Source organism: Pseudopipra pipra, chromosome 3, assembly GCF_036250125.1.
Source record: "Pseudopipra pipra isolate bDixPip1 chromosome 3, bDixPip1.hap1, whole genome shotgun sequence".
Lineage (NCBI taxonomy): Eukaryota > Metazoa > Chordata > Aves > Passeriformes > Pipridae > Pseudopipra > Pseudopipra pipra.
In genome coordinates, this window is record NC_087551.1 from 45,121,873 (window position 1) to 45,142,581 (window position 20,709).

The 20,709-nt window shown below is 40.4% G+C and overlaps 1 protein-coding gene across 4 annotated transcripts in view; it reads left to right on the plus strand.

The window, feature by feature from the left end:
- Positions 1-19,906, plus strand: part of RPS6KA2 (ribosomal protein S6 kinase A2) — a 284,874-nt gene extending 264,968 nt beyond the window's left edge. For all 4 annotated transcript variants that reach the window (XM_064648957.1, XM_064648959.1, XM_064648960.1 and 1 more), the window contains 7 exons: positions 3,062-3,151; positions 4,594-4,752; positions 5,927-6,088; positions 10,565-10,641; positions 13,029-13,146; positions 13,971-14,108; positions 14,501-19,906. In XM_064648957.1, coding sequence (XP_064505027.1) covers positions 3,062-3,151; positions 4,594-4,752; positions 5,927-6,088; positions 10,565-10,641; positions 13,029-13,146; positions 13,971-14,108; positions 14,501-14,626 — 870 coding nt within the window. In that variant the 3' untranslated portion in view covers positions 14,627-19,906. The remainder of the gene's footprint in view (positions 1-3,061; positions 3,152-4,593; positions 4,753-5,926; positions 6,089-10,564; positions 10,642-13,028; positions 13,147-13,970; positions 14,109-14,500) is intronic.
- Positions 19,907-20,709: the final 803 nt, after the last annotated feature.

Genomic DNA, 20,709 nt, shown 5'->3' on the forward strand with positions numbered 1-20,709 from the left:
ACGCCCATCTAGTGAAACCACTGCCTTTTTGCTGACATAATTTATTTCATTTAATCTGATATCTTTTGAAAATTTTAGAACTACTTATGAATATCACTGGAAGGCCACAATGCATCTTCCTTAGCCCTTGTGTTTGATAAGGGACACTGGACCTGCATTTGACTGCAGCTCATTTTGGTGCTATGGTGGGGAAAGATTTGCAGGTATTCTGGGAATCCAGCACCTCATGTTGTGATACCTCTGTGTGCAAAAGGAGGCAGCAACCACTGATCAAACCTCGCTGACATGGCAGCTTCCCTCTTGGCAAAGTCTGGCGTGGATTTAACACTCACTGAAAGGGTTATCAAGCACTGGAACAAGCTGCCCAGGGAAATGGTGGAGTCAGCATCCCTGGAGGTATTTAAAAGATGTGTAGGTGTGGCACTTGTGGACATGGTTTAGCGGTGGACTTGGCAATGCTAGCTTAATGGTTGGACTTGATCTTAGAGATCTTTTCCAATTTAATTCCAACTTGATTCTATGGCTTTCTGAAAAAGAAGACCAGGAGAATCAGGTGTCACAGTGGAGCTATGGGGCATATTTAAGGAACTTCCGTGGCCATTGCAACATCCAAATAAAGGAACTGTGCATATTGCAGCCAGTCTGAAATGATGAGACATTTCTGCTAAAGCTGAGAGACTTCCTCTGCTGCTTTATCAGTCATGGGCCAAATGTACGTCACAGGCACACTGAAAAGAGGCACTATCAGGGTGACAGTCTCTTGCTGTAGAGAAAAAAAATGGTTCTGGTCTGTCTAACCAGACTGCCCAGGGACTGAAAGGAATTTGGCAGGTCCTGTCACAGCTCTGACAATGATTTGTGGTGCAGTTTGGGGCAGCTTGTCCATCTAATCACTGTATCACAGCTTGCATACACATTAAAGCAAAAAGTATGTGATTTAGGGCCTGTCTTGCAATTTGTATTTATATAGCATATTGTGAATTAGAAGCATTACATGTCATCTACTGCTGTTGCTACTAAATCAGTAGCAGACTGCTGTAGGTTATGTTGGTTTTAGTTTTGTGTCAATAGCTGAGGTTATTTTTGGTTTGAATCTTTTTTTAGGCTGTATATATGCATTTATAGTCCTGCATTATTAATAGTTGCTTAAAATTTTCCACAGCTCTGGATATTTCCTTTCACAGGAAACTACAACAGAAAAGAGATCTGGAATATATTGCTTGCTACAGTAGCATAGTGACAGTAGTACTTCACACAGCAGTGGTAATACTTACCACAGTAGATTCTTCTGGTTTGTACAAGGCAGGCACAGGCAAACAGGGGCACATGTGAGTAACTCCATTAACCTGACAAAAGCTATTAGTTTAGCCGAGGAAGTGGCCCTGAGGATCTTTTTGTATGTTAGAGTTATTGGTTGAATGGGACACATTCAGTCACTGTGGTTGTACTTGCGAGGAGTCAGTTGATCAGGGTTCCACTGGCTTCTTGGTAGTATCTCAAATAAACTGCGAGAACAGTATTCTAAGAAGTTGCTAGCAGAATTCTTTTCCATTCACCTGTTTTTGAAGTTTTCCTTTATTTATTCAAATGCAGATGACAGCCATCTTCCTGCATCAGCTTCCTGTTGCACTTTCATTTGTCACACTTCTATTAATTCAGAGTCAAATCACTGACATGGCTTCACATGCATGCCTCAGCCATGGACAACTACTGACCATCATCACTGCACATACATGTCAGTCATGATGACTGTGAAACCTCTGATACACTCAGCTATGCATTTTTATGGCTGATGCATAAAATTCTAGACATGTACTTAAATGTGTATCACCATAATTAAGACATAAAAAATGCATGCATTTTGTAAAAAAAGCAGACAGGCTCATTAGCAAAAGAGATTTTTAAAAAAAATCTTAAAAAAAAAAATTTTTAAAAAATGATGTTATCCCTGATAACACCATCATTTGTAATCTGTGCTCTGTGCCTAGTTATTGGAGAGAACTAACCACATTTAAGGTTGGAAGCCTTGAAATCCAAGACAATAATGAATTTATGATATTCTGAAAATGGCACCCATTCTATTTTGGTACACCTGTTATTCTGTACTGTATTTTGTATACACCTGTACTGCTGCTGTTTCTTAGCAATAAGAAATATTGCCAAACACTGTACTCCTAATGAGTGAGTCTTTTGCCATTCCCTGTGCAGTTGCATTTGAGATTCCAAAATGTAGAGATCTCCCTTGTATTATTTTATAGCTATTTCTTTTTATTTCATATTTATCATTTAAATCCACAAAGTGAGAAACATAATCAGTGCTCTCAACTGGGCAAATGACTAAAGCTCTTTGACTGACATCCAAAATACAGGTAACAGGAGCATTGCGAAGTCAATGTTATTCTAACAGCTGGCTTTCCGTGCAGTGATGCTCTCTGAGCAGCAGGTGTCATGTTTTTCTGAGACCTGCTGCTATGAAACTAAAATGTTTTTATGTCTCACTGTACTCTCTGATAAGGCAAAAGATGTTGATACATAACATTACATATCATTACAACAGCATGGCCCAAAGAGCCAAGTGATTACCAGTAGCTTCAATGCAAATCTCCCCTGGCAGAAAATGTCATTTTCACTTCTGACAAACACACTTGATAAGTAATTTTTGTTAATTTAGCAGCAGACATACAAGCATATGTCAATATTATGATTCTATCAATTTTTTATGTCAAAGAGGTAATTTTAAAGCTATGATTATTTTAAAACTTTCAAGGTTGTTTGGTTTCTAAATGACACTTCTTGTAAGTGCCATTATTTATGGGTAAACAGAACTATAGGCATCAAAAAGAGGGCCTACGCCTCCAGAGTCTAAACTAATTATTGCTCCATCTGGCTTTGGCAGACAGTCAACATGGCTCTCATTTGCACATGGTTAGAGCTGTCCTCTCCTAAAATAATGATTAATAGAAGAATTTTAAATATTAATTTGTTTATACTGTAGAAATTGCTTGGTTTGCACTTAGTGCTGCTAGCTGGTATTGGACTAACTGTGCTTCATTTATTCCAGATAATTGATAAGAGCAAGAGAGACCCCTCTGAAGAAATTGAGATCCTCTTGCGATATGGACAGCATCCAAACATCATTACTCTTAAAGATGTGAGTAGTCTTTGAGCACTTCAGCATTAAATGATTTTCGTCTTATGATCAGGCCCACTTATTAGTCCATGTCTGGAAAATTCTTCAGCTGAAGGTCAGAGCTAAAACCAGACCCATTGAAATCAAGGTAAAAAACATGACTCCACAAATTACTGGATAGCATTTGGAAAGTCTGGTCAGGTTATATATTCTCCAGTTACTGTCTAACAGACTGTAAATAAATCCAAAGGGGCACAGTGCTGGAGAATGACAAAATGTGTTTGGTTTTGAAGCACTGTTTAAAAGGAGATCTCCCTAGTTGGGTGTTTCAGTGCACATTGCTGAACCCACACAGTGGTGCTGCTGGACAGGGGATGATCTTTCATGAGTAGCAGCCATTCCCATGCAGCCTGCGATATGTGCTTTGCTAGGAAGAGGAGGGCTCACAAAGTCTCTAGGATTTCCCCCAATAGTGTTTTAGTGCCAGGGAGTATTTACCTTCTACTCAATCAGCCTGAGAAGACTTGAGGGTATTTTTCTTCAGCATTTCATATGCAAAATAGCCTTCACCATGCATACATACAGTAATGAAGTTTAGTCGGAGATGTTTTACTTAGGCTGCCTGCAGTCTCACCTAGGGTTGTCCATACCATGTCAGATCAGAGTTTACAGAACAAAGTCCTGCTCATGTCTGTGGCCAGTATGTTATGGTTTAGACTTTAGAGAAGTAGATAAAAATTTTCTAATTTCATGCTCTCAAGAAAGTCTCACTTAATTCCTAAGTGTTAAAGCATATCTCAAAATCTGTGCAAAAAAAGGTTTTGTATCCCTTTCCTGCTCATTATTGCAGACCAGGTAAAAGATTATGACATGAAAATGGCTGTCTTCCAGTTTAAATGACAAAATGTCTTTTACCCCTTACCCTTGACATTGAAGATAAATATATGTTGCAGCTGATGTCAATATATTCCCCAGAATTGCAAATAGAAACTATATAATATCATTAGGTGCAGGTCTTGGCCAACAGTATAATACAGTTCTTTAGCTGATCGTGACTCAAAGGGAAATATTGATATTTTAAATGGCAAATGTTACCCTGTAGAAGTGTAAAGAGAGAACACTACTGAGAAGGAGGCTTGGGTGAGAGCCAGCAGACATTTGGGGCTGTGTGAAGTGGTGCTGCTTTTAGCAGCTTGATCTGCTCTGCTGGCATGATAGCAGAACAAGAAAGCTACATTTCTGTGTGGACAAATCAGCAAGCTGCTACAGACACAAGCAAAAAGTGATGATTAAGTAATTTTAAAAATTTTCTGTTGTTAAGCGTAATAAGTACATTTCCCACACGTTAGCTGACATTTTCCTCTTGCAACATCTCACACAGGCAAGCCAACACTGTGATTAAAGGACCAACATTTACCAAGTTAATGGGTCCAAAACATATATTTATTCTGTTACTCTTCCAGGTGTATGATGATGGGAAATTCGTGTACCTGGTGATGGAGCTGATGAGGGGAGGTGAGCTCCTGGACCGCATTCTTCGGCAAAAGTGTTTCTCAGAGCGGGAAGCCAGCGCTGTGCTGTGCACCATCACCAGGACTGTGGACTACCTGCACTCTCAGGGCGTAAGCATGACTTTTTTGGCTTAGCTGCATCAACCTTCTTAAACTCCAACTTCTAGAAATAGCAAATAGTTGTGATTTTGATTCTCTGGAATGTAAATGGGGGAGAGCGGGGTTCCCTCTAAAAAATGTTTCTCCATATTTATAATTACTTTTGGTTTGTGAAATAGGGTCATAGTCTTTCTATCCATTTTCCCACTGAGCAGAAAGTATATTGAAGTGGCATTTTATTCCCACACTACAGTGATTTTGAAGTTCATGTACCATGTTGAGATATCACTTGTTTACTTTTTATCACAGTCATTATTGCAGTACCTGATCTCTTAACAGAATTTCAAATAGGGTTGCTGAATCAGCAGATAGGTAGAAAATCAAATGCTCAGCTCTCCAAATGAAGTGGCAGTTTGAGCAGCTGATGGGAAAGGCTTCTGACATGCTATTAAAAGCTGGCTTTTAGAGTATAAGCTCTTTATATACAGCAGTTTGAAAATCTCTCCTTTTCTGCATTTCAGGGACAAGCAGTTTGGATGACTAGTCAAATATTTGCTGCTTTTCCTGCTTCATGGTTAAAACAAATGCATTTTTTGCTTCAGCTTTTATGTTTTCATGATAATTTTTCAGTCTTGTTATAACAAATAAAGGCTGTTTTCCCACCACTGAAATGCAACATATCTGGTAAAATGCGCAGTCCTGTGAAGTTGTGTGAATACATTTTGAAATCGGGAAAAAAAAGTCCCTTCTTTCGAGTGTGAGCCACTCACATGTACAGTCACAAGAAGACCTTACACACTTTCCCCCTATGATGTGATTTCTTCTTCAGCTTTTAGCTGAGTACTTCAAGCCATCATGTTCCAGGAGACTGCCACCAAGATGATCATACAACAGCCCACTCTGACTACACTGAGGAAAGTTGTCCCCCCTTAAAGCAGCAGCCTCCATCTTGATAAACCAGCACAGCACAGGCTGTCAAAGATTTTATTTCTCATTTTAACAGACTTTAACCTTTTTTATTTTCCTTCATTTGTCCAAGGCTTTTAAGTAACTTTTTTCCAAAACTTAAATATTTTCAGCATGAGCTCTTGACCTACCTCGACCAGCAGACCAGGAATGGCAGCCAAGCCTGGATGCTCCCTGACCTCCTCTTCTCACTTGTTTCTCGCTTCTCTTTCTTGTTAAGGTGGTGCACCGAGATCTCAAGCCAAGTAATATCCTCTACATGGACGAGTCAGGAAACCCAGACTCTATCAGGATCTGTGACTTTGGGTTTGCTAAGCAACTGAGAGCGGAGAATGGGTTGCTTATGACTCCCTGCTACACGGCCAACTTTGTTGCCCCTGAGGTAGGATCATGTTTCAAAGCCTTCAGTAGTGACTGTGTCATAGGAAGCAGTCCTTCCTCCCTCTCTCCCTTTTCCTTGCTGCCTTTACAGGAGGAACAAGGCAGAAATCAGGCTACTGGCACTTGGACAGTCTCTATTACCATAAATTTCCTTTTCCTGGACTTGTCATGGCACTTGTTTTTCTTCTGACAGAAGCTGGTGTCTGTCTTGGACTGACTTACACAATGCCTTGACTCATTACTGGGATAAATATCTTTTTTCTCTATCTGCTTCTGATCAGACTACTTTCCCTATAGTGCACTGTGTCAGAGCAGGATTAAGGCTTAAGAGGGAAACCTTGATGTCAGGAATAAAATCTTCATGTCAGGTTGCCCAGGGAGGTTGGGGAGTCTCCTTCTCGAGATATCCAAAAGCCATCTGGACACAATCCTGAGTAGCATGTTCTAGAGGACTCTGCTTGAGGTTGGACTGTATGACTTCCAGTGGTCCCTTCCAAACCTTCCATTCTGTGATTCTGTGATAGGACTAAAAAATCCTTGAACAAAATCCTTATCATGCTAAAATCAGTCAGAATTTTATTGTTGACTTCACTGAGCTAAAGAAACATCTCTCGTCTTGGGCTTTCCTAGTACCAATCCCCCCTGTTATGGGAGATGTAGGAAAGGGCTGCTTTCTAATTTTTAAAGAGAGGGAAACAGATGAAGACCAAACAGCTTGTCCCAAGCATAGGGAGAACGTCTGCATCACTGGCAGGTCCTGCTCCTTTCATGTAGGCCTGCGGGAGTGAGCTCGAGTCACACAGCAGTTTTAATGGTTTGGGCTTTTCCCTGTGTTTGACTCTTGAGATGTTCATAGCTGCTTCCTTCTGATGAAGGAGCAGCAAGTTAGTTTCCTGGTTAACTGTCCATTTTTTGGAGCGATGAAAATCAGAAATGTTAGTACGTTAGTACACGACTTCAAATGTGTGTCTTCCTCTGCTTGTTATGGTCCATATAAGAAAAACAAAAGATTATTGTCTTTCAATACTACATCTGTCCTATACTATAAAATACCAATGTCTCTCAATTGGTATAATTCAGCAATCTTTTCTTCCCCATAAGTCTCCTTCAACCAATGTTCATCTATATGGTATATAACTGGGAAGAGAAAAATGGGATGATCTTTCCATACAAAGTCCTTTCATGATACCAAAAGTTAATCCCGGGAATCACAGCCTTCCAGCATCAGAAAGAGAATTTGTTACCTTAAGACCATTGCCAGGACAGTATAAATTCAAAACAGGTTTATTTCAGCAAAGAAGTCTTCTATGGCCAAGAAAGATTGGTTTGTTATTTTGTTGCTGTTTCGTTGGGTTTCCATTTTAGAAATGGGAATGAGTTTTTTAAAATTTATCAAAGTACATAAAAAAGTTCTGTAGCACCACAGCCATTCAATTTCTAAACCAAAAAATAATCATGTTTGCAAGATTTGAAGCACTCAGATTTTCTCTGAGATACAATGTGCTTAAAATAGGTGTAGCTATTTTTCGTCATGGACTATTTTGTGTAGTGTCTAGTCACAAACGTTGCCAGCCCAGTGTATTTTCAGACCAGACTGTTCTGATTCAAACTGAAAACAGAAATCACTGTCCCAGATATTCATGATAAGTAAGACAGGTCCTGCTAATGCAGGAGACTTTGGAGATTAATTGAAACATTACCAGAACTGGCAGAGAGCTTACATAAAGCCTTAAGTGCTTTTATATTTTACCTGTGATATAATGCTGCCCTCCGGCCTAGACTTGACTTTTGTGTTCCCCATCTAAGCCCCACTGCAACATCTGCCACGTGCTCATGAAACTAATCTAGGAGGCAGAAAGTCAGTTGAGCTGATGACAAAAAGGACAGTGACAGAAGAAGAAGGACATATTTGCCCACTTGGATCTCCCTGTATTTTGGAAACCTTTAGTCTGGGGTTTGTTGATAGCAAGAGCAAAGATGAAGGCTACCCGAGAGAAAGAGGCACGCTGCCACCTAGTGCGAGTCATGCTGCATGTGGGGAGGGAAGCGCCGGGCTCTTGCCCTGCTGCTGCAGTAAGGTTCTTTTGGATTGAGTAAAAGTATTTTACTCTGCAGTTTTCCTCCAATATCCATGAAGAACTACTGTTCTGGCATTTGAAAATATGAGATTGTTTGTTAGCTTTTGTACCTGTATGCATTGTCACAGCTGAGAAAAACCTGTATTTATAACCTTGTTAACCCAATAAGTCAAAGCCTCTAAAAATAAAAGGGGGTTGGATAAATATCTGAGCCATTATCAGAATTGGATGAACCCAGGGTATCATTATCTCCAGGGTACCCATTCTCTCCACAATGCCCTGCCAGCTTGTGCCTCTATTTCAGATCGCACTGAGTTCTCAAGGTGACCCAAACCCCTTCATTGGTGGTAAATTCTTCAGCATCCATTAACAGCAAGACACCACTGCATGTTTTGCAAAGCTCTTTCCCCGATTGATTTATTTCTAAAACACATGCCTGTTTGTGTTTCATACCATCTCCTGCCTAGATCAAACAGCAGTCTTTTTGGCCAGGGTTTCTCACGCTTTCTTCTGTCTGCTCAGTGTTCTCATTTTAACCACAATTGCACAGACCTGCTGGAGATGTTTTCAAATAGCAATGACACTAACTGATAACTCACTAGATCCTGTTGTTATCTGTGGGGTGAAGTTGCTGCTGATAAAAAAGTACTTGCCAGCAAAGCTTTCCCTAGGCAGTGGCACAGAGTGAATGCCCTTGTTGTATAGTCCTGCTCCTGCAAACTGAATGATAGCACACAGTGACACCTCTCCATTATTTTGAGGTTGTGTAACCACTTGCTTAATATCCTGCTCCACTAAATAGCATCACTGCCCAGTTTTTCTGTCATTTGCCTTGGACTTGATTGTTCTTGGTTATTGGAGGAAAACAGCAATGAAGTGAAAATGTAACTGTTCAAAACACAACATGAATGACTATATGGAAATATAAATGTTGGGTATTCAGTCTCACAGGTGAAGCAAGAAGCAACTGGGTTTGTCAAATAGCAAAGAAGTCTTTCCCATAAAAACTAACATTATAGAGCAGGAATGAATGCAAGAACTAAAGAAATAAAAATAAATATAACAGCCAGAAAGCCTATATATGATGGGCAGGAGAGGCAGAAGCAGGATGTTACCAGCTTTGTCAAGAGGAGGAAATGTGGCTTTTTCTCTGTCTTTGCTGTTGTGGGGGTTTTTTGGTTTGGTTTTATTTTTTCCCAGGTAGCAAATGTTCACTCAGCAGCATACCTGACAGATGGTTGCTTTACTGCTCATCATTTATAAAATCTGTCAAGGCAACTTTTTATCAAACTGTTTTTCCTTAGCAGAGTTTGATCTTTTCTGTGATAGACTTCCGATTACTTTATTTAAGTAAATCACCCTGGGTACTAAGGCTGCAGGTCAGAGAAAGACTTGCTGAATTTGTACCTTCCTTTTTCATGTGCTCTGCAAAAAGATGTATCTATCAATCCGTCAGAGCAGGACAAAACTCTCCTTCTGTGTCAGACATGAAAAAACCAGAAGGGTAGCTTGCTTTAATGGGCAAGTGGAACAACTGAGGTGGTCCCTGAGCTTGGCTGGTGACTTTGCTTTCACTTGGACCTGCACTGACCCAAATAGGCATTTTTTCTAGTGTGCACTAGCATAAATGAAATCTAGGCTTTACCCTTACTGCTAACATATCATCCTGCATCGATATTGAACCTACTGGTCAGATCTCTGCTGAGTACCATGGGTCTTGTTTTCCCCATAGGAAAAGGGGATCAAGTTTTAGCTTGCTCTCTGTGAAGTCCAGTCTAAATGCATCCACTTTTCTTTATACAGAAGTAAGATAAGAACAAGCCTTTTAGCTTTCTTTGCAGTTGTCATGCATCTTTATTAGTTTAGCATTAGATATACTTTAGTGTGCATCCATTTGCTGTATCAAATCCAAACTGAGCTCATTTGGAATACTTATCACTGTCATTCAGCCCTATAGTTGTTGCATCCATAGTGTTCTTGGTAACTTTTATGTTAGGAGGATGTGTTTCATAGGAGGTTATGTTTCAAAGTATTAATGAGCTTTTTTATTATGAAACATTTTCAATAATTGAAATATTGTTCTGCTTTGCTTCATGTTAGATTGTCAGAGAAGTTCACAGAGTCTCCAACAAACTACACTCATCTCTCTTACTGTGGAGGGGACAGATGTGCTTGGTTTGAACACTAACCAGCTCATTCCAGCCTGGGCTTCACCTTTCTCAACGCCACTATCAATCCATTTTGATCCCATGGCAGCCACGTGTTCAAAACAGATCTGTGGTTAGGCCCTGGAAATGACAGTAGATACAACCACTAATCAGTGCTTTTTGTAGATCAGAAGCTAAAAGTTCAAGGAATGCAGATTAAACTATTTACATCTCTCTCTTTCCTTCACATAGGTCCTTAAACGCCAAGGTTATGATGCAGCCTGTGACATTTGGAGCTTGGGGATCCTACTGTACACCATGTTGGCAGGGTGAGTGATGAGGTTCTCCTAGAACAGTAATCTCCAGTGAACTCAGCAGTTCAGCACTAATTAAGTCTGAAAGGAGTCACAGATAGAGACAGCAAACTGTCTGGCCTCCTTGGAGCAATGTGTTTGGTTGTGTGAAGCAAGAAAATAGATGCCAAGACCTAGAGTTAGAATATGTTTTTCCTAGAATGCATAAATACCTTGACACTTGACAAATTGTTTAGGGTTTTAACAGACAGTGCCTGTAAGTATGCACTGAGACCTAGACTCCTAAAGGGTTCACTCACCCCTTTAAGCAGTGTGAAAGTTTTACATTAGAAGAGGTCCATAGGACTATGGAGAGCCACATCATGTTCACCTTATCCATGGAAGGATGTTAATTCCTTCTATTAATACATGTATTCTCTTCAGCTTTATTTTTCTTCTACTGTTACTGTTATTGAGGTATCTGAGCACCTTAAAAAGCTCAAAAAGATCCCCACCCAAACATAGTTTTCGGATGCTATTTGAGAAGGACAGAAAGTAAATGAATGGATCAGCAAGAATAGCAACAGGCAGCAGGAACTTTTGCCTACCAATTAGCCTACCAATGTGTTGGCTAATTTTAAATATCAATACAAGAAAATTCAGAGAAAGAGACAGACTGAAATAAGTAGTGAAGAATAGGCATAGGATGTGCAAACCCAATCTAGAGTTATTTCTTAGAGTATGGTATGTGAACATTTATCATACCTAAATGCAGCTTGAAACATTTCAGTGGCCTTTCTAAGCTGTTTAATCTGCTTCATGATCATTCAGGTGTGGAAAGAAGCTTGGATTCATTCCTAGATTTTATACAGAAAACAAAGAATTGCACTCTACTTTTCTGTTATTTGCCTCGTGGATTATAGGAAAGGTGACAGGAGTCTCTATCTCATCTATTTTGCTCCTGAGTAAAATGTGTTCAACTTAGGCTGAAATATATTGTGAATTTCTGGGGAAGTCTCCCAGTCTGCTAAGATCTCTGAGAACCTGTTTCTATTTGGCTAATAGTACAGATTTGCAGTGATACACAGACAGAATTAGAAAAATAAAATCAAGAGAGTCACATTTTTTCAGTTGATTATATTCCAAATGCTTCCTCATGTGGGGAAAAAATCCAAATACTTTTGAATCAGAAATACAAATTGCACAACTTAGTGGATATTAAATTTACCAATGGGTGCTATTAACTTATACCTCACTTTTTGTGCCCGTACAAGAGAAAATAAGAGTAATACAAAAAGTTGAGAAATGCTGACTTTTTAGGTGCCAACCCTGCATTTATGGATAATCTTGTTCTTCCTCACCGGAGGAGATTAGTAGGACTTGACTATTATTTGCACCTGGATTTTATTCTTCTCCCATCATCGCTGTGAGCAGAAAGGGCTGAGACAGGCAGAACTAGAGGATAGGCCTGGCATCCTGTTGATGGACCTAGCGACAGACCCCAGAGTTTTTGCCAGTCCTTAACTCTTACTGTATCCCTCCTGATAGTTATAGGTAGGAATAACATTACATATAGGTGAAGTCTGAAATGTTTGTGAAAATGAGAAAATACAATGTGAGGAATTGAATTTGCTACTAGAAACCAGGTAGGACAGGAAGCTGTGGCCAAAGCAACCATTTAGCTATCTAAAAACCCTCTGTCAAGTTGTCAGAAGAGAAAAGATGGAAGGAAAAGTATAAAAATCCCAAATTCTTCTAAACCTACGCAGCTCTTCAAGATCGCAGAGTAAAATTTGAGCTGGTAGATTTTAATCAGCTGCAAAAACCTTATCTCTTGTCACTTTCTGAAGACAAAAAGTGTACCCTCTGCATGAGACACTGATTTTGTAAAGCTGGGTTCATCTTACTAGTCATTTCTGACTGTCTGGATCAGGAAGTAACCTATTGCAGATAATTTCTTTTGTCCAACAGACTTGAACATTACGGCTAACAAAGTCTTACAAAATAGATTAGAAATTTTCTTTTCCTTTTTTTTTTTGTTCCAGATCTTATTTTTTTTCCTTTATAATTTTTGTCCTTTCTTGCCATTATCAAGGTACTGGTATCGGAAATAAAGCAGAGTTAAAGCAAGAAGTAAAAACATGTCTGTTTTTACAAAGAATATTTAATTCCTAAAAAATGAGAACAGAATAAAAACTGAGTCAGTCTTTTCCCTCTACAGAACAATATAAGGAACCACCAGCCTTTGAGTGAAAATGAAGCCACAATGTCTGTGGTCCATTCTGGAAACAAATTCCTGTTGTAATCACTGCCAGTTAGCACTAGAACCTAGAAATCATAATCATGAACCTGCAAATTACATTGTATTTCTCTCTCTCTCTCTCTCTCTGGTTGTTTTTTGTTGGTTTTTTTTTTTTTAATAGATTCACTCCTTTTGCAAATGGACCAGATGACACCCCAGAGGAGATTCTGGCCAGGATTGGCAGTGGCAAATATGCTCTTACAGGAGGAAACTGGGATTCAGTATCTGATACTGCAAAGGTCAGTGAACCCTTTCTGAGATTTTCTCTTGAGATTTCAGTAGCTCAGAGCTCTCTTTTGGTGCAACTGCACTTTTAAAACAAGTGAAGATTTGTTAATGCCACAAATGTATGGTCTATACATGAATCACCTTTTTGCTGCTCAAAGTTAACCAGGAGCAGGCAGTTTACAAACTAGCATTTTTAATTCCTGTACAGTTCACAGTTTAGGATAGGTGGGAAAGCTAGCAAGCTTGCAGTTGCCTGATGTTAATCAGAAACTTTGACAGGAGATTTCAGTTTTAGCAACTGGTAGTATCCAATGGAAGAACATTGATACATCCCACCACAAAACTGCAAGCAATCTTAATAACATGTTAATCTTGCTACCAGCACCTATAAGCCTCACAATGTATTTTTTATCAGATGTTCAGTTTTGAAATTCAAATGTTCAGATGCTGTACAACTGGCCTAATTGAATTTTAGCTGCCTGAATGTTAGATTTCTATTCTAAGCTTCTCTTGCTTTGAGGTCAGGGAGAAGATGCCTCCAGATGGCATGCTCTCCAGGTGGAGTTCACCACTCCTATGAAGTCACCAGTAATCAACATTCAGTCAATAAGCTGAATTATTTTTTGACTGTATTATCAGCTGAGAGTTGAACATTACAGTTGAAAATTTTGAAGATCAAGACCTGACACTTAAAGAATATAAAGCCTATCTAAAGTGCATCATTCTCTCCATTGGACATGCTAGTGATGACACTGTCACCAGAAAGATCTTGGTAAAACCTGCACTGCTGTTAATTACTTTTTCCCTTGTACTGTTTTCTTCCTTTCAAACCCAGGACATTGTGTCTAAGATGCTTCACGTAGACCCTCATCAGCGCCTCACAGCAGTCCAAGTCCTAAGACATCCATGGATAGTGAACAGGGAGTATCTATCTCAAAACCAACTCAGCAGACAGGATGTTCACCTAGTGAAGGTACTTCCTACACCCTTGCCTCTTCCTTCCTTGCAGAATGAGCTGTAATTTGTGTAAATATTCTGGAAAGCGATAGAGGAGTTGGGAAGATTATTGCCAGAGAGGCCAAATTTAATATGGCACTGTATTAACAGCAAAGATTTTTGACCTGTCACCTGCTCAATATTTTTAACTTCAAGCTGCATCGTAATAACCTGGTGGCATTCTATGCATATACTGCCATTCACCACTTTGAATCAGAGATACCCCAGCTGTCTGCCAGCCTAAAAGCTGTTACCATTTCATGGAAATTGTGCATGCGTGACAGTTTTTTCAGGAGACAGAATAGGGGAAGGGAAAATCATCAAAGAACTGAATTTCAGCCCAATGTTTTATCTTTCTCTATTTTACAGGGTGCAATGGCAGCCACTTACTTTGCTTTAAACCGAGCACCTCAGGCACCAAGGCTGGAGCCTGTATTGTCCTCCAATCTGGCTCAGCGGCGAGGCATGAAAAGACTTACCTCTACCAGGTTGTAGCAGTACCCTCAAAACACCTCTTTGAAAACCCACAGTTTATTATTTAAAGTTGAATTGAGAAATTCAACTTTACTTGGCTAGCAGACCTTTTTTGGACAACCTGCACATGAAATCGCCAAAACTAGCAGAAGCCCGTGTAAGGCAAATTCTCCTTTAGTACATCATTTCTTTTACATTCCAGCCCAGGGCCCCAAGTATAACAACTTCACAAAGATGTGCCAATTTTTCCAGTAGCTCTGTTTCTTTACTGAGATTAAGCCAAATAAAGTAGGTGTGCTCCATCCCTTCCACTCTAGGAAAGCTATTTTTGAGTCCTTAAGATGTTCCATGGGAGCAGTGCTTATTTTGTTTCTCAAGAAAAGCACTTTTTGCTATGAAGAACGCAGTCGAGTATGAATGCTGTTCCAGCATGTGTCATGATGAAGTGACTTGGCTGGTCACCAGTAGACATCTACTGATCTCCACTCACCCCAGGAAGAGTGAAGGCTGCAGAGACACATGAATAATACCTTATTTGAAACAAGTGCTATACAACAACAAGGACAGAGAGCTGTTGGTGTTGAAAATACCTTCTGATTTTGAGGAATCTTTTGCACTTTGCCCCTGCCTTCTCTGGAACAAAGCCAGCACCTCTCAAGGCATGTGCGCCACCAGCCCTGACTCACTCAAAGGTCTCCGAAAGCAGAAAACCTCTTAGAAACTTGGTCTTCTGAGGAAATTATTGGGTCTTATGAGACTGTGGGAAAGCATTCATGTAAAGCAGTGTGGATGAGGCAAGAAAAAGGTGTCTGCTCTTGACCAGCAAGCAGGTCTGGGAGGACTAGGTGAGGGGTCTGGAGAACTGAGCAAGAGGCAGGGTGGGTGACTGAGGACAGTAGGCAAAAAGACCCATGGCAGCATGATGGAGAGTACTGGCAAAGGCAACTAGCATGCAACTGGTTGGGGGGCAAACTGGGACTCCCTTTCAAAGCAAGGGACAGTCCCTCTTCACTGACCGGTACAGAAGAGGGTGGGTGGCTGGGCTGGCCAGGGGGTCAGTGCAGCCATCCTCCCACCTAGTCTGCTCACCGAAAGCAGTTCTGGCAGGCCATAGTGCCACCCTGGAGCGAGCAAGGCCATTTCCAGTCATTGCTCCCTGCCCTTCCCTGGCTATTCACTCAAATCTGCCCCTGTCACCCAATATTTCATGTCCCTGCCTGGCTGTTCTGCTCTAGCAGAGCAAAACTCCCCATGCCATGTGTGTGCAGAGAGTACCACTTCTGAAGAGTTCAGCTAACTCTGTTACAAGCTTTAATAATAATAAATTATTAGGAGAAACGGGAGGATGCTCTGCTTTTATATTTATATGAATATGTACATGTGTATTTATATACATATAAAACAAAAGTTCTGTACCCTAATACCTGGATTTTCCAGGTGCAGGGAAAGAGAGCTTTTGTTGAAATGGTCTCAGCAAAATCGACCTTTTTTCTCTTTCCCTGGTTTCAAAGAAAGTGAGCAAGGTTTGTGGTGCTGGATGTGAACTATTTTTTTATTCTTTTTCTTACCCATCTTGGCTTATGGTGATCACAAGCTGACCAGGATTCTTCTTTGTACTGCTTTTGTTAATTTTTATTTTCTGAGTGAATTTTGTCACCTCAGATGCTTTGTGGGAAAAGCTACTGTGCTATGTTGGCTTTTTTCTGTTGTGACAGGGGAAAAAAAATGTGAACATGGAGCTTCATATGCTAGATATGGTAATTTTTCCCTGCTAGGTAGTTTGTACATCTCAGTGCTGAACTGGAATTACCAGATCACTGCCTCAGAGTGTCCAAGGGAACAAGGAGTTTCATTTGCTATAGCAATATGGTTCCTAAAACTAGCTCTGTTTCAATGTTGACCTGAAGTTAGTTTGTTTGTATTAGTCTATTTTTAAATTTAAATTTATTCTTAATAATTTAAACCGATATTTAATGTTCGGGTTTATGTGCTGTGCACAGAGGACAGCTGCAAAGCAGCTGTCTTTGAAGCCCTTCTCTTTTCTAAAATAAACAATGCTGTGAAACTCCACACAGTGGCTGAATTGGCTGGGACTTATGAGTGCAAACACACAGGTGTGTGTCTATGGTTATATATGCAGCAGCCCACATTCTCTCCTGTGCCTAAGCTGTGCTCAGGACTGGTTTTTTGCCACCTCTATAATTTTTTGCTTGTTAGAAGTTAAGTCTCACGTATTTCTGCTAGCAGTACACTGTGAGGATATCCACAAACAGGGATATCCTGGCTGATGCAGAATAGCTCTGGCCAAGCCTTGTTTCCCTTAAAGCGACTTCTGCCTTTGTGCCTAAGGTGGGCACAAAGATGCAAAGGGCAACCTGGAGTGAGGGCTGGGTTTTCTTGGGTCCCAGCTGGTATGTGCTGTTTCAACAAAATATATTTTTAATAGTCAGTGTAATTGTCTTGCATATGGGCAGAAAGAGTGTTGTAAAGATTTTTGTCTCCCTGTAAGATTTCCTGGTCATCTTTCATTGCTTCAGTTTGCTTCTTCTTGCAACCATTGGAAACAGTCTTAATTCCCTTTTGTTATACTTGGTCTTAATTCTTTTAGCATTTTTTCCAACTGAATATTATTGGAGGCCAAACTTACAGGGTGATGCTCTTCCCAAAGTTGGATCACCCCTTAAGCCATGGATGCCACGAGGGCTTCTTATGCTGCTGGTCCACTGAACTTATGGCAGCATATGCAAGTCCTGACACTAAAAAAAGGCAGGTAGCCACTTCCTCTTGACCTCAGCTGCTCATATGTCCTTTCACACCTCCCTTATCCAGTTCACCATGGGGCAAAACAAACATTTGTGCATCAGAACAAATGCCTGGGGACAGCAGGAAGGCAACAACATCTCTTTTGCCAACAGCACTGTCAACACATTGGAGTGGCTACAAGTTCAGTGTCACCTCTGTTATTCTGTTTTTCTGAGTTATGCTGAGCAGAGCCCAGGTGTGGCTCAGAGTCAGGGCGATAAATGGTGGGCACAAAGAGAGAGGACAAGTCCAAGCTTCTGAAAATTGTCCACAAGCTCATAGAAACTCCCTGTAACCAGAAGGTCTAGGGCCACAGATGGTAGGCCATGGGGAAGTAATGTTGACTGGATGTATTTTTGCCACCAGTGACCTCATAAAGAGAACAGAAAAAAATCCAGGAGTTTGTTTTTAAATCATCTGTTTTTACAGAGAAATTCTTGATTTTGTACAGTGCTACAGCTTTCTCAATCCCTAGAATTAAGGCACTCAAACATGGAAGATGCAGCAGATTACTGTAGCAGAAAATATATCTTAGCTTTCACTGGAAAAATATTTTCAGGCACGTGTTTTGAAGCTCTGTCTTCGGATGTGTGTATCAAAAATGCCAAAGCAAATATTTAGAAGCAAAGTTCTCTTGTTGAACATCTTCAGGTGGCACCTTTAAACAAGAATCATGTGAGCTCCACATTCAGATATCTGAATCCTAAAAGACAGGCAAGCAGCACAATCAGGACAACCACCTCAGATGTTCCTTACATTAAAATAAAAAGATCTAAAATAACATTAGTAAGATGCTTTAGTATAGTTCATTAAAAAAAAAAAAAAAAAGGAAACTGTGCAAGACCATTTTCTTTTTCTCTTTTGAAGTATACTTCATTTTCCTTTAGAAGTGTGTATTCTGACCTCCTGGCTGACCCTGCTTCTGAAATCCTGTGTTGCCCCAACACATTGCAGCTAAGCTGCTTCTGGTACCTCAGTTCCTATGTGAACACAGTCCCACATTCCTCCCTCCGTGTCTGCCCACAATAGACACAAGCAACAATTGCACACACTCTCCTATTCGGAAGGTTAGCAAAAGCATGAGAGTTTAAACTCAGAAGATAAAGTGAAGTTAAAAGTAAGGTTCTCACTATGTACAGACCTAAAACTCTCAGTGTTTAGGGGAAGGGTGGTTTAAAGTCTGTGCAGAACAAGAATGTTACAGAGTAAATAAACTCACAGTAATTCATAGAGCCAAATTTTAGCTAAAATCTCTTAGTAGGTTTTTGTGAGCCTAGACCTTGCATTTCCAGGTGCAACTAGATGACAATATATGCATGTCAGCCAGGTAACAAAGGCATCTGATCATGCATGTCATCACAAGGCTTGCACATGGAAATGTTTTGCAGCCCAAAGTTTGGAGTCTAAAAGTAAGAATTTGATCTTTTTCATCATCCTGTATTGTGTAAACCATGATGTTCAGTGTTGAACTGTACAACCACTGCTTCTTGCTTTGGTGTGCATAGTTACAGAGTCAGTTTGTGCTCCATTATGTTTTCTAAATGGATGTTATGAATATAGCTTTCAGAGACACTGTAGCCTGAAAAGAAAATGAGGCAAATTAATGCCCTTTTTGATAAAGGCAAATTTTGAAAGGAGAGACTGGAAAAATGCATTTGAAGTGCAGAAAATAAAAACCAGTTGCTAAAAGATTTTTTCTGATTTCTTACTCAGAGCCAAATCTTGCCTTCTTCACTCCTGTGTTAGTTCCTTAATCCATATGCACCTTCAGGGAATCGAGGGGAACAGCCCAGAGTAGGGTCCAGCCCAGCGTAGGGTCCTCTTTCCTGTTGTAGTGGTGGAGTCTTGGCCATTAGATGATGATGTATGTAAGGGATTTACTTGGATAGTATTAAATGATTTTGACTAAATATGAACCATGATCTAGCACTTTGTTTACAGGCTCCATATTCATGTTTACAAATTATGATTTCTGAGGCTCACGCTTTTTAAGTTTCCTGTATGAAAAGGGCAGCCAGTGTACAGATATTTATTATGTTTACCAGCGTTTCTGAATAGATTTTTTTTATAGTACATGGTTTTATGAAGTGTAATATTTTTATAGCAGAATGATGATCTTTGGACTTTCTATATTGTTACCTACAGTTGTTTGCAAACAAGCTCTTCCCTCCCTTTTTTCTGTGCACTGTATCTCATGTTGCTGCTGCTACTGTTGCTGGCCTCAGCTGCTGCTGCCCCACTGTGACGTGGGCTGATGGTATTGTGAAAGTGTGCAAACTAACTTCAAAGAGTTGTGATTGTGCTGAAGGGCTGGCTGCATGCTGGGTTCCTCCTGGCAGGAGGGATGGGGAGCTGTACCCTACCAGAGCAAGAGTTTACTGTGGATGGCCCCCAAGGAGAAACCTCAGTGCTCACCTTTGTATTCTGCCATTTTGGCTTGGCATGCCCATCCTTTCCTTTCTTTATAAAGAAATAAAAAGAAAAGAAAAAAAAAAAAAAGGATCTTGCTCATTTTTGCGTAATTTTTTCCAGACCCCAAGCACTGGCCTTGTTTGAATGCCATGTGTTGGTCACAGTAAAAGCACAGTTCCTTATTCGAATTATACCTGGAGCTGTGATTTTTGTACAGCCTGAACACTCAAACCTCTGCTTTGGGAAGCAACAAGTAAGTCTTTAACCCCTCATCAGTCAGACAGTTCACCCACAAGACAAATTTAGGATTTCAGTGCCAGACAAATGTGCCTCACAAGCTGCCTAACATGAATTTCCCTTGCCCCTTTGAGATCTTCCAAACTGGCAAACTGCCAGTCACTGGCAAGCAGCCTTCATAGCCTTTTCTGCTTGTTGAACTTATTAGTGACCACAAAAGCAAAATCAACTTCTGCTACTTTAAAGGATTGGTTCTGCTTCCCTGGCATTGCTACATGTGAGCCTGCACACAATTACACTGGCCTTCACACCTGGATTTTCATCAGACCCAGCAGCATCACAGAGGTGGCAAGTCTGGCTCAGGCTCCACGCCGGAACAGCATATGGTACCAGATACTGAGAAACAGCATGTGATTCAGGTTCAAGCAAGCATAACTGAGGAAACTTGGACTTGTATGTTATTCATAGGATTTCTGCTCTGACCACAGGTAGCCTCATGCCTCTGTTCTCCTGTCAGCTGATTCTGTCCTACTCCCACTTTTTCCTTTCTTTCTTCTGTCATAAAAGAAACTGCTCCTTTAGTCCTCATGTTCCTTCACCACAGGGTCATTCATGTCCCTACCAATTCTCTGCCTCTGCACTCCAGTGCCTAC